Genomic DNA, 14554 nt, shown 5'->3' on the forward strand with positions numbered 1-14554 from the left:
TCTCCAGTGAGCCCCTGGCCCTCCAGAGACTTGCTGGAGCCCATGCTGGCCCAAGGCAACTGCTCTCAGCATAGGGCAACTGGTTAAGCTCCACAGCTTGATGTTTCACGTCTGTGATGCAGCAGTGGCAGTGATGGAAAGGCCAGACTTACTTTGTGCAAGGCCTTCTAGAGGCCTTGAACTATTGCAAGACCTTCATTCATTCATATAAATGCCATCTCTAATATATTCATTTATGTAAATTTATTCAAATTTTAAATGTAAATTAATCATTTTTTTCCTGGCCCCTGACACAGTGTCAGAGAGAAGATGTGGCCCTCCTGCCAAAAGGTTTGGACACCCCTGATCTAAAGCATGAGAAGTTGCATTCCATGAGAAATATAGTGGAACTGGAAAAGGTGCAGAAGAGAGCAACCAAAATGATTAATGGGCTGGGGCACCTCCCTTACAAGGAAAGGCTATAGCATTTGGGATTTTTCAGTCTAGAAAGAAGGCACATGAGGAGGGCACATGACTGAAACATATAAAATTATGCATGGAATGGACAGAGTGAATAAGAGAAGTTATTTTCCCTGTAGCACATCACCTGAACGATCTACTAAAATTGAGTGGCAGGAGAATCAGAACAGACCAAATAAATATTTCTTTAGCCAGCAAGTGATTAAACTGTGGAACTCATTGCCACAGGGTGTTCTGATTGCACTTAGCCTAGATGCCTTTAAAAGGGGTTTGCACAGATTTATGGAAGAAACATCCATCATGGGTTACAAGCCATGATTACTATATTTAATCTCCAAATTTTAAAGGTAGCCTGCTTCTGAATACCAGATGCAAGGGAGTGGCAACAGGATACAGGTTGTCTTGTGTGCTTCCTGAGGCCTCTGGTGGACCACTTAAGATAAAGGAAGCTGGACTAGATGGACTCTTGGTCTGATCCAGCAGGGCTCTTCTGATGTTCTTATGTCTACCATTCTACTCCCATTATACTGAAAGGGATATTTAAAGCATCCTTTTGGAGATAAAGGCACATAAATTTTCTTTTTGTTTCCAGGGAGAGCATTAGCTAAAGCAGAAGAAAACTACTTAAGTTTATGCCTGCATTCTTATTGCTCTTGTCACTTTGCTTTTTCTCTACATCTCTTGCTGTCCTGGTACACAAGGTTGTGCAATTCCTGTTCTTTCTCCTGAAACTACAGGCTTAGGTTTTTCTTTTTCCTAAAGTATTGTTGAATTTTCACCAGTTCATTGGATGAAGCATATCATAGATTTGGAAGAGACATTACAGGTCATTTAGCCCAACCATCTGCTCAGTGCAGACTAGTACAGCATCCCTGACAAACCTCTAACAAAGGAGATCCCTCTGCTGCGCAAGGCAGACAGTTCCAGTGCCAGACAGCTTGTACAATTAGGAAATATTTCCTCATGTCTTGTGCCTCAATCTACTTCCTTATAGTTTCAACCCAGTGGTTCTAACCCTGCCCTCAGGAACCACAGAGAGTATACATAGAAAACTGCCTTATGCAGAGTCAGACCACTGATCCATTACTGACACAGCACTGTCAGTAATGACAGGGTCTTAAGCAGGAGGCTTTCTCTGCATACCTGAAGATATTGGGGATTGAATTTGGGACTATCTGTATGCAAGGCGCATGCTCTACCACTGAGCTGTGACCCCGCATGTGAACTAAACACAGCATGACAAAAATAGAGGGAGGTCTTAAGACTGAAATAGCTAGTTTCTTTGTGCATGAAATGATTGACTTAGAACATGGTTTCTCAAACTGTGGGTCGAGACCCATTAGGTGGGTTGCAAGCCAATTTCATGTGGGTCCCTATTCATTTAAATGTGTTTTATTTTTAATACATTAGACTTGATGCTACTGTATGTGGCTGCATTTGGGGAAATGTTACAGGTACGTACTTGTAACAGGCTGTTGTGTATATGCTTTTAACAATGGTAGTCAGTTGGGATGTTTGGGGAATTTTTTTAACAGATCAGCAACTGCTTGGAAGGGTTAAGAGCGTTCTTATTTATTTAAAATAAATTTTTAAGCTTATTATAAATTTAATTTACTTAATTTGATTTGGTGATGAGGGTGTTAAACATTTTCCTGCTTGATGTTGTCACTTTTGGCCATAACATCACTTCCAGTGGGTCTCGACAGATTGTCATTCTAAAATGTGGGTCCCGGTGATAAAAAGTTTGAGAACCACTGACTTAGAAAATTCATTGTCACAGGATAGGATGATGGCCACCAGCTTTGAGGGCTTCAGAAGGGATTGAAAGACAGATCTGTCAATTGCTACCCTAAACCTGACTGCTAAGAATGGAACTTCCATGGGTTAGAAACAGTATATTTCTGACTACTGAGTGTTGAGAACAAACAGCAGAACTGGCTGTCTTCCACAGACCCTGCTTGAGAGGTTTCCAGGAGTTTTTATCTGGTCTCCCTTGATGGCAGAGTGCTGGGCTGGATGCATCTGTGATCTGATACTCTGAGACCACTTTTTTCCAGTCTCAAAACACATTTAACCAATTGTTATTTTGGCTGGTTTTGACTTTGTTTGCCATGTTTGAGTTCTTAATATACAAAGGCAGGATAAAACTATTTAAAATAAACAGATAATAGAGGGTCATAAAATAAACTCTAAATCTGGCACAGGACTTGTCTTTTAATTGCAATGTGACTTTTTCCCTGTTACTGTAAATTTAGTTTGTGCTCTGTATTTGGTCTCACTGTGAGTACTTGGGGGAATTCACTGGTAGGGGCCTGATCAAGATTGCTTTAGTCCGACACTCAGTTTGATTTCTTTGCTTCCCTTCCAGGCAGTACCTGATCCAAAGACTTCCACCAGCAACACTGGATGAGAATTCTGCCATTGGCCAGAGTTCACTAACGTGGCAGAATGGATTTTGTGATGAAGCAGGCCCTTGGGGGTAAGTCTTGTCGATAATCATAGCATGCTGTCTTAGGGCCCAGTCCTAACCAACTTTACAGCACTGATGCAACCGCAGTGCAGCCCCAAGCTAAAGGAACAAATATATCCTTAGCATGAGGAGGCCTCCATGATTGGCCACCACCATAGGATGCCATGCACACCACATTGGCATGGCTGCATCAGTGCTGAAAAGTTGGATAGGATTGGGCTCTTAGTTCCATCTCACTGCACTATTGCTGCTAAGTGTCTGGCTGGAGACAGGTGATAGTTTTTTTGAGAGAGTGTTGAAGAAAGTTTGAAAGAGGAATCACTACTCTTGTGTGTGTGTGCATTCTTCCCACTTTTTGCCTCTGATAAAAAGGTTTTTTGGGCCTGTTATTATGGCATAAACTTGTTTGAGTTGGGGCAATAGGGTACAAAAGAATATATGTGTACACCATTTAAAGCAGTGTCTCTTCAAATCTGTCCATTCTCTCAAAACTGCACCCTCCTGCCCAATTGTATTCAAGTTTTCTCAGAAATAAGTGTGTATAGAAATGTTATTACACACTTACCTGAGAATAAGACCCATTGAACTCAATGGAACTTATTTCCAAGAAGGCACAAGAAATCTTCTGAAGCCACAAGCTTTGCTCCAAATGACTGCGCTGAGAATGACTGCAGAGGTGGTGGGTAGGTTCTTCTGCCTGCTGCCCCCGCAGTGATTCTTGGGATAGTTGCATGATGTTGAGAGTGAGACTGGCTGCTTCTTCTGAAGCAGCCAACTTCACTCCCAGCGACCACACCAAAAATGACTGCAGAGGTGGCAGGCAGATTCCACAGTGATTCTCAGCCCAGTCGCATACTGCTGGGCCTCTGGCCTTGGTCCATGCAGATCAGCTGAGGGGGCAGGATTGCGGCAACGGGATTGCTGTGGTGGGGCCAGCATTGCTGCCCCCCAAGGACTGCCACCTGGGGTCCTGTCACTCCCCTCAGCTACGCAATTGGATCAGATTACTTTGAAACCTTATGCAACTATCCCCATCTGCCTGCCATCTCCAGCTGTAAATCTAGAAGCATGATAAGGGAGGAAGGGCTTGATTTGGTACTGAATGGGTTTTGGGTAATTAAGCGTGCAGCCTAAATATCTTGTTCCTTTTCAAGCATGGACACCTTTCTCTCATGAACAAATCAACCAGGCTGACTGAGCAGCTTTTGTGTGTTTGCTGTTCCCTTTGCTACAACCTGTTCTCTTTCTGCTAATCTCTGCTGTCAGAGCACATCCGCAGCATCAGTGTCCAAAACAACAAGAGAGAACCAGAAGTTTTCCCATATGGGTAGAGAAAACACCCTGTCAGCTTGCAGTCCAAATACCTGTCATCTATTTGTTTAACACCCACTAAACTTCCTATTTGGCAAGCAAATTGATTTCCTCTGCATTTCAGAAGAACCTCTCCCAGCAGGGTCTGGTGAAATGGGCCAGATCCTAACTCCCTGAAGTCTCAAACCAGACTCCTAATATTGACTCTGTGTGCTAAAGCTCTACCCACCACAATATGCTGATTAGGCACTGCAGAAACAGATTTTTGTACTCCTGATTATTGCTCAAGTAGCCACCCACACAAACACATGTGATACTGAGATCTGATATAAACTAAGGTCAATAAAATGCAACAGGTGCTATCTAGGCCAATCCACCACCACCACTCTAACCAAAGTCCCCCTTCAGGCAAAACCACTTCATCTCACATGCTCCTGGCTTTATCACCACCAGTCCCTATGGAGGGGTTAAAGAAGTCCCAACAGTGCTGCTCAGATAGCCTTCAAGGTAGACATTCCGATTCAAGCCTGAGGGTTTGCTAACCAGCATCCCTGAGCCTCTGGAGACCAATTCCAATTTCCCCTCCAATTCTTGCTTGCCTAAAAGCAGACACTAGAACCCTACTCCTCTTTACTTGTCCCATACTATTCCTGCCAGACATGGCCTACCTGTCTAATATCCACCATAAGCACAGTCCAGGATAGGTGAGAAAAAATTTGGAGCAAAGTAAAAAATTCTGATTTGCCCATTTGGAGCAAAGCAAAAAATTCCTGCCCAGTCCCTAAGTGGCAGTTAGCTAATCTCAACCTGTGTCAAAGGGTGAGCAGGCTGGGATCTTTGCATGCTGGATCAGAATGGCAGAGAGAGGCCACTGTGCTACGTGGCTGTGCTCCCAGACCTCCCTCCTGCCCAGTCAGTCAGTCACTACCTGGTTCAGCCCTACATGTGAATGAGTCACATTTGGGGGATGGAATCGGGCAAAGAGCACTCTGCCTGCATACAAGGGTGACAAAGCGGCACTCTGATTTCCAGAATTTCCTCTATATCCCAGTGAGCCCCTTCTTATCCCAGACAGCCAATAATTCCAAGAGGTATATCACTTTTGCAGCATACACGGTTTTTAAAAAAAGAAAAAATGTCACACCTTGATTTTATCTAGAGGGACTAAGAACAGAAATAAGGAGAGCATGACCAACTTTACTCACAGACCATAGTGCCAATGTCCAGTTTGGGGAATTTTCTTCCAGACACATCTCTGTGGAAGGGCAATATATTGAAGCAAGGAAATGTTCCCTTTTCCATACGATTACAGTTTTATACCCTTTTGTTACAGATAAAACTGCAAATCCACTGCTTAATTTCAAAAATAAAATATTCTGTGATTTAACCTGCCTAAAAGTAGCATCCTCAGCCCTGGGGCCTTTCTCCCTCATTCTAAATGCATGGAGCTTGGTTGTGGTTCCTCAGTGGTGAAGGACATTCTGCGCATGCTCAGATACACTGTCTTCATTCTTATTATTTCACAAAAAGAGACTTGGGGGGGGTCATGTTCTGGTGAAGTGTGGCTCAAATGGACTCTGCTCCCCTGGTAGGGAGGAAACTGTTATTGCAACTGTCCTCTCAATTATCTTATCACCCTCCCAGGAGTTTCTGAGCCTTCCTGTGCTGAAATTTTTCTGATGATGTTTGTGCCCTTTTCTGGACACTGAATTGCAAATAGATCTGGTAATCCAGTCTTCTACAAACATGTACTATGATGAAGTCATTTTGCTTTCTTTTTCTTAACTTTGCAGCCAACAGGGCATGTTGGCTCTGCAGACAGTTTCCAATTTGTATTTTAAAGCTTAGCTGAAAAAGAGATTCTTTATCATACATCCTGACTCCCCCCCCCCCACTCCCCAGCAGCCAGGACATAACTCCTCACCCACTGAAGCTGCTTCTACTCAAAGCTCTCAGACACAGCTGGGTCACAGGCTCCCTCCCCTTTCGCAGCACAGCTCTGCTGAGGTTCTGCTGGCACAGTAAGCAGCAACTCCATCGGCTCTGGCTTTGTAGAAGGCTTGGCTGGTTTGGGCAAAATGTCGATGAGTCACAGAAGCAAAGCAAAGTAGGAGAGAGATCTGAAAGATCTCCCTGAAGTCTCCTGGGGACCTGGGGAGCCAAGACTGGTTTGTAACTCTAAATTGCTGACAAACTGCAATGGGAAATGGCACTGTCTGGCTCTTAGTTGCACATACGAGCTCCATAACACAGATGAATACTGGACTTGGGGATGGGAGAGCAGCTCCTCTCCATGGTGGAGAAGGCTCATAGCATGTCATTCACAGAATGATGAACCTGTTGCAGCTTCACAAAGCCCATGTGCCAGCATCTGCTCTAGAACAAGTTGATAAGCATGTTTAATCATTGAAAGAGTTCTCATACAGAACTAGCCTTCTCTATTTGGGGTACTCTTTCACAGCACACAATGTTCTGTCAGTGGGGGAAGCCTCATAATCCCCTCAGTCTGAAGTGCTTCGTCAACTGTGGCTGAGCAAGTGTCACAAGCAACTATTGGCTAGTGTCTGTGGCATCATTGGCAATAATAATAATAATAATACAGGTATTTATATACCGCCTTTCTTGGTCGTCAGATTTCTCCTCAGACTTTAATTCAAGGCGGTTTACATAGGCAGGCTGTTTAAATCCCCGTAGGGATTTTTACAGTTAAAGAAAGGTTCTATCTTTCAAGAACCACACAACATTTCAAATGGAACTTTTGCGGTCTGTTATCACTTTCTGGCCTCCTCCCACACAGGCTGACAAGCAGCTCCTTCCAAAGAGCAGGTGGAATAACTCGGCTCAGCTTGTCAGCTGCTTCAAGGTCTCGCCATTCATGGTGGCCTCGAACTGGCGACCTTCGGATGTTATCTTCAGACAAATGGAGGCTCAACCCTCTAGACCAGACCTCTCCCTTCCATCTGCACCACTTTCTGACTTTAAAACATTTTAATGTTCCATTTATTCATTTCTTAGAGGCTGACTTCTCTACATTATACTATTCCCACAGGTGTCCTCAAGTAGTCTTTTTAAAGAGAGGAACAGAGAAACATCAGAACAGCCCTCTGTCTTGTATAGTCCTATAAAGTCCTATAAAGTTTGGTGAACTCTTTTCTAAAGATAGCCATATAGTTCTTGGATGTGCATTCCTCTCCTCTAGTGCTAGATTGTGCATCTCCTTTCCTAAATCAAAAGAGCAACCAGCAGACATATACCTTACCACGGAATTCGCCCCAACACAGCAATCACCCCTGAAGCAAGGCTAACTCCTCCCCATTGAATGGAGACAGGATATTGCTTGTTCATTAATGGATTTCGGCTAGCATTGCTGGAATTTTTTTTTCTTTTTTCACCACCATCTGGGAGGACCCTTAGTAGAAGCTGGCTGCTTCTGAGTTCTCTCTAGAGACCTGCTAAGGAAATATATAAATAGCAATTCAAATAGTATTGGCAACCTTCAGTCTCGAAAGACTATGGTATCGCGCTCTGAAAGGTGGTTCTGGCACAGCGTCTAGTGTGGCTGAAAAGGCCAATCCGGGAGTGACAATCCCTTCCACACCAGCAATTCAAATAGCCACTGTGTAAGCCTCAGAAGGAGAATAAAAGGGCTGCTCCTGATTTTTTTTTAATGAATACCCCTCTTTTGATGACTACCATCAGATGACTACCTCTTTTGATGACTACCATGGCTACAATTTTGATGACTATCTGGCCTGACACAGCAGTTTTGGAAAACGACCACAGACCAGAGTTTTTTTTTCCCCAGCTCCTACTCCAGTATCTAATCTGGAACTGTTTTGAGGCAACAAAAGAAGCAAGATTTTCCAGTTCTTGACATGGAGGTGTCCTCTATTTGCTCAGGTCATGCCATGGAGAGCTAATCCATCTTACCAGTCACCTTCGGAAATTTGCAGTTTGCTAGAAGTGAACAGTTCTGTGGGCAATATGTTGAGCCTGGTTCACTGCAAGTTTTCTGCTAGCTTCAGCATCTCTTTCAAGCTAAATCTTGGTGTGACCAAAGTCTGAGCAGGCCATTTGCCCTGTAGGCCACCATTCAAATACAAAGTATTTTCCTGATACCTAGGAGGAAGTGTTGGGCCAGAGGCTCTTGCAATGCAGTAATGCATCATCAAGGAAAGAGGGCTGTCAGATCTCTGGCCCTGCGGTTGTCTTATAGATGTCAACTGTCTTAGTGGACAGATGGAGAGACTAAAGGCTACTATGCCTGATCCAAGACAATCCATCATCTCCCTTTTCCTTCAGCCAGTGCTTTCTAAACTCCAAGGAAGAGGTGGCTTATCTTTCCTTAATTCTTTGCCTCTTTTTCCCATTTTCTATTGCTTTGTGTCACTTCCTGATCTCTAAAAGTCAAAGAATTGCAGGCAAGAAAGAACATAAAAATTGATGAATCTTGGACACCACAACCATTGTGATAACTAGGATCCAGCTGTAGGTGCTTCTAGGTTGAGTAACTGCACAAATTCGTGCTGACAAGTAGGGAGCATAGATGAGAAGCAGGAGAAGAGGTGATGCTCCAATTTTTGGCAGGCAAGAAAGGGGTGAATTAAGGGCTGTGGCAAACCAGAGGATTGAACTGAAGAAAATGTAAACATGGCACATTCCATGGCTCTGTGGGGCTGTCTTTACATTAACAGAACAGCATGTTGCCCTTGGTATGACTGAATCCCAGGCCACATTCATAGTGGTGGGAAAACTGAAATTAAGTGGCAGAAGCAGTTTGAATGGGAAATTTCCACATCAGTTCCACCAACCCCAAGGGAAGTGTGGTGAGATATCTTATGTGATTGCTACTCCCAAGCATGTTTCAACCAAATAAAAGCCAGAGAGAACCATCCAGCCTGGTAAGGAGAGAGCCTGCCCCTGGAGAAGATCAGGCATTCTGACTGCCAAGACAATGCTTACTGACAAGGGAGATTACCTCCGCCAAGCTACTATGGCCAGCCCCCATGCAGTGCAGGGAAAGTAGTAAAGCCTTCCTGGAGAGGCAGGAGAGCATACTAACCACATAGCCCTCTTACTACCTTGTATTGCTGTAGCCAGCACAAAAAATTAAAATAATGGGCCAGAGAAAACTGTCCAATCTAGTGCAGAGCCCCAACTTTGGGGAAGATCAACATCAATTTATGAAATCTGCAAGAAAAGTAAACATTTAAGAACACCTCAGGCATTAGGATTGCCATGTGGTTACAGGGCAGAATTTCTGTAGGCTGTGCCTGTGATACTCCCATTTCCTGACACGATGGTTTCTGAAATGTCACATGCAGGGGCCACCAAGGACATGGGTAAGATGCTGGGGGGCGAAGAGGAGAAGGACCCTGATGCCCAGAAGAAGGAAGAAGAGAGGCAAGAAGCCTTGCGCCAGCAAGAAGAGGAGCGCAAGGCAAAGCATGCCCGCATGGAGGCCGAACGGGAAAAGGTTCGACAGCAAATCCGTGATAAGGTGGGTAGCATCTGTTGGTATCCAGTGAAAGATCATCTAACTAATATCTTTGGGGAAACTGTTTGGGGGAAATTACAGATACAGAATAGAATAGCAGGGAGATTAAACCTAAGGGGAACTCAAGAGGACACTATTACCAAGGCTAGACCAAGCTGTCTGGAAACCAATATTGGCCATGATTGCTAAAGCCTGACCAGTATGACGTTCTTGGCTTCCATTCTTAAAAGGCAAAACTTTAGAATGGAGAGCTTGCCAGTCTTTCTTATTTGGTATGTCACTTAGCCCACACAACCTGGCTTTCTCCCCCCTTTTCATCCTATTAATGGCTGCCCAGTCTCTATTATGTATTCATAGAGAACTGGTTAGACTCACTCTAATGGTGACACTGGATACCAAGGGAGAGAGATAAGTGAAGTGGGGAGGAGTTAGGAGGTTCATCTCACTCCCCTGGTGTCAAGTACCACTACCATCACCTCCTCTAACGCTGGTCTTTCAGCATTCCTTCCACGTACTGTTAGAGGAATGGTGGCAGCATTGGATACCAAAGGAGAGAGGTAAGCCCTTCTCATTGTACTCTCAACTTCCAGTGCTCTGCCTCCTCCTCTGATTAGTGCTGGGAATGCTGAGAGCCTTTCTGTAGTCATTAGAGCAGCGTTTCTCAATGCCTGGAGTGGTGTCTGGTGGTACTTGCAAGACCCCCCAGAACACTGCTACCTGGCAGTGAGACCAGCAACACAATGAGACAAACAGTGGTAGGAGGCTATGCTCAGCAGGCTGAGCTCCAGCATGCCTTTTGCACACTCCAAAAAGCCCTCCCGTCTGCCCTGAGTCTCTTACTGGTATTTGTTGCATTGCATCTGGCCTCCCAATCTGGAAATAACTGGTGATGACATCATCACTTGTTACTTTTGGTGGTACTTCCAAGAGGTGGACCATGCAGAGTGGTACAGCAAGAGAAAAATGTTGAAAAACACTGAGTTAGAGGAAGCGGTGGCAGCCCTGGATGCTAAGGGAGAGAGATAAATGGGGGAGGGGGTAACCTGTAGGGCACAGTCAGGGAGGCTTTTTCCTAACATTCCCTGCACCAGCGATTAGAGGAGGAGGCAGCAGCAATGGTGGTGAATGCCAAGAGGAGGGTGGGTAGGGCTTACCCTTAGCATCTGGCACCACAGCTGCTGCTACCCTGAATGCAGTGCTCCCAACGTTCCTTTCACTGGCCCTTAAAAGAGGAGGAGGCAGTGGTGCATTGGATGCCAAGGGAGAGGTAAGCCATCCCCACACGCTGCTCACATGCTACAGGGCCAGAAGAGAATGGACCCCTCTGAACTCCATAGGGGTGGCAGGCTGGGGGAGTTTGTGGATGGATATGGAGCACCTCTTCTCAGATTCACCACCTCCTCCAATTTATCTGCTGACATGAAGTTCTCTACTCATAGGCTGCTTCTGCAAAGTGGGGGAGGCATTGGTTTATACATATTCAGGACTGCATGCCACTCTTTACAGTCTCTATCCCCACCTTATTCTATTGTTTCTTATGGGATAAAATTCCTCTCTTTAAGTCCAGTGAAGGACCAGAATGAATGTACAGTCTCTATTGATCTCTGTTTACATTACTTCCTATAGAGGAAAATTCTCCTTTATAAGTTGTTCAACTGTAAGTCGGCCAGTGCAGCACAAATTCCTGCAGCCAGGATGGGCTGTGCTGCATCCTGTGTGGCAATTTTGCAAGCTGGAGGTCTCCATGGGGTAAGGGAGACATTTGTCCCCTTACTCCAGGGTAAGCCCCAGCATCTTACCCCAGGTTAACCCCAGCCTCAGCTCTTTCAGGTCCGAGCTGCCAGCATCTGCAATGGGGCAGCTCGGAGCTGCAAGAGCTCTACAGCTGGTGCAATCCCATGTCAGTGAATCAGGCTCACTGAAGGGGGTTAGGACTTGATCCTGTCTGTGTTTCGTAAAATCTCCCAACTTTCATTCCAACTCAGTGCTTTTCATTGATGCAAAGTATTTCTTTATTCACCAAGATCCCATAATTGCTCCTTAGTTTCCTCCTCCTAGAAGGCACCCTTCCTCACTGTCTGTGTAACTCTTAGACCAGTCTGCCTATTATTGACAATGGAGTCTGTATCTCAGTGCAGTTACTCTAAAGGTGGGGGTGTCCTTCGGCATGCCACAAAGTGACCATATTATTCCCTCTATAGCAGTGGTTCTCAGACTGGTGGGTAACAACCCACCAGTCCGAGAACCACTGTCCCTTTCCCCTTAAGGGACAGGGCAGGGGTAAGGCAGTGGCACCGCTGTCTGGGACTGAGGGCTTTTTTCAACTTACCCCCTTTGTGCTGGCCTCCTGGGGGTGCAGGGAGCCCTGCAGAGCTCTCTGCAGGGCTCCCCACATCTCGGAACATTCAAAAAATGTTATCATCACCCACTCCCGAGTTGCGATAGCAAACCCAGAAGTGGGTCATGATCACATTTGTTGAGTTTTCCAAGATGCAGGAAGCCTTGCAGAGGGCTCCCCACACCCCCAGGAGGCTGGAGCAAGGGGGAGTGAGTTGGAAAAAAAATCCTTCAGTCCCCAGCAGCGGCGCTATCCTGAGGATCATGCCGCTGACTTCCCCCCACCCCTGCAAAGACTTAGTGCTTCTCAAACTCCACATTAGAATGAAAGCCTTTCTGTCACTGAACATCGTCCAATGTACTATTGTGGGTCAAAGGTGGAAGCTTGTTGCTGAGAGAAAAGAGATGCCCACCTTGTTATTTCACAGCAGCTGTTCATTCATCCAGCTGCAATCCAGTCTTGCCCCCCCACCCCTGTCTTGCTCAGTTAGCCCTCATCCATCATCTCCCTTTCAGTGCTGTTTCCAGAAAGGCTTTGAAGAATTTCTCCCTCCTGATCTATTGGACGATCCCAAGGGCCGGTGTCTGCGAAAGTAACTGCCTGCTAAGCAGAAACCACAGTGATGCAGCAAGGGCCTCAAAGACGGCTGTTCCCCCTCAGGACCACACACACACACACACACACACACACACACACACACACACACACACGCATACTCCTGAATGATTCTCCTCTCGTCTGTCGTCTGCTGTCTCCGTCTCCACTTCTACAGGCAAAATGAGAATAATTCATGAGCTTGTTGTGTGAGGTCCCAGAGGAACAGCAGTTTCAGGCAGAGACATACAGTGTGGGTGTGGTGGGTGAGGTAGAACTACCCTGCTTACACTTGAGGAGGCTCTCCTTACACCCAAGGAGGCTCTCCTTACACCAGCTTTCTCAGGTGTAAGGAGAGCCTCTTCCGGTGTAAGCTGGCAGGAAAGCCGCACTGCTTTTCCATGGACTATGATGGGGTGGTTCTGCCTCACCAGCCACCTGGCTTCAGGAGCTGGTAAAGAGCTGCTGCCTCTCCTGCACTCTGGATGCCTACTTTGCCTTTGTCCTGTCTCCTTGTTATTTTTGTCCTAGCCTTTGCTCTTTTATTTGCCTTGCTGGAAGAAAAGGGGTAGAAGGATAACTCGAAATAAACTAAGGACCAGTTGAGAACTGGGGACCAAAACTGTTTCAGAACTAAAGACTGATTATGACCAGTTTGGGGAAGGGCCATAGCCCAGTTGTAGATGTGTGCTCTGTATGTGCTTTGCATGCAGACTGTCCTGGCTTCCATTGCTAGGTATAGCTGAGGAAGGCTGTTGCCTGAGACCTCGGGTAGCTGCTATCACTCAGTGTAGACAATACTGAGCTAGATGAACCAATGGCCTGACTTGGCATAAGGCAGCCTCCTATATCCCTCGCATGCAAAATCAGCTGTCAGTTATGGCCTAATAGGCTGACTTGTCTCAGCAAAGAAGCTACTGCTGACAGGAGGGCTAACTCCTAATTTCATGCTGAAAGGAAGATTCAGAACGCCTGATCTGCTCTCTGCCCATATCCTGTGGGGACCAGCTCACACATGCATGCATAACATTTGATTTCTTTTAACAAATGTATGTGTGAAATGCATTGTGTTGATGATTGAAAGGTCTGCTCATGATGTGTATTTGTGGTGGACCATTTGCACATGCATATTCTCACTAACAGACCAATGCTATGCCTGTCTACTCAGAAGTAAGTCTCATTATAGTCAATGGAGCTTACTTCCAGGAAGACTTGGATAGGATTGCAGCATAAGTCACTAACGGTGCAATCCTATGCCCAGTGAGCACTGGCATTCCTGCTGCATTGGTGCAATATCCATCATATCCTAAATCTGTCCAGCACAATGGGAAAGGAGAAAACAAGAGTCCAGATCATTCTATGATGGCACAGCTCTCCCAGTAACTCTGTCAGCATCCATGAAAACCATGACACCACCCGCCAATCACAGGGCAGATACCCACTGATGACCACATCAGGCAAATGCGCAGGGAGCAAATCATCTTGACCTAACCACCCAGAATGGCAGCAGCCAGGAAAGTGCTGCTAGGGTGAACAAAGCAGTGGTGTACAACTGGTCTATCCATGACAAAAATGACGTGGCTAGTGTCAAGGGGGAGCAGGTGAATCAGATCTGTGAAGTACATGTCTGTAAGATTTGTCTGTCCATGTGGAAGGTCTATCCAGATGTTCATCTTTTCCCAAACCGCTTTGTCAGCACAGAGAGGGGATTGCAGTGTTGGAAAACTGATGTGAAGGTGGGAGTAGTCCTCTGCATTTGCAGAACCTGTGCTCCTTGGTTTGTTGAAAAATCCCCACCCACTTGCTCCTTCTTTCTGGAAACTGCAGTTGGGGAAAAGACAGCAAAACGGACTGAGGATGTTATGTAAGACTATAGGAAGCAGGG

The 14554-nt window shown here is 45.7% G+C and overlaps 1 protein-coding gene across 3 annotated transcripts in view; it reads left to right on the forward strand.

The window, feature by feature from the left end:
- The window catches only part of CPLX2 (complexin 2), a 147020-nt gene that overhangs the window by 129872 nt on the left and 2594 nt on the right, over positions 1-14554 (forward strand). For all 3 annotated transcript variants that reach the window (XM_066617166.1, XM_066617165.1, XM_066617167.1), the window contains 2 exons: positions 2828-2938; positions 9565-9740. In XM_066617166.1, coding sequence (XP_066473263.1) covers positions 2908-2938; positions 9565-9740 — 207 coding nt within the window. In that variant the 5' untranslated portion in view covers positions 2828-2907. The remainder of the gene's footprint in view (positions 1-2827; positions 2939-9564; positions 9741-14554) is intronic.

Source organism: Tiliqua scincoides, chromosome 2 (genome assembly GCF_035046505.1).
Source record: "Tiliqua scincoides isolate rTilSci1 chromosome 2, rTilSci1.hap2, whole genome shotgun sequence".
Classification (NCBI taxonomy): domain Eukaryota; kingdom Metazoa; phylum Chordata; class Lepidosauria; order Squamata; family Scincidae; genus Tiliqua; species Tiliqua scincoides.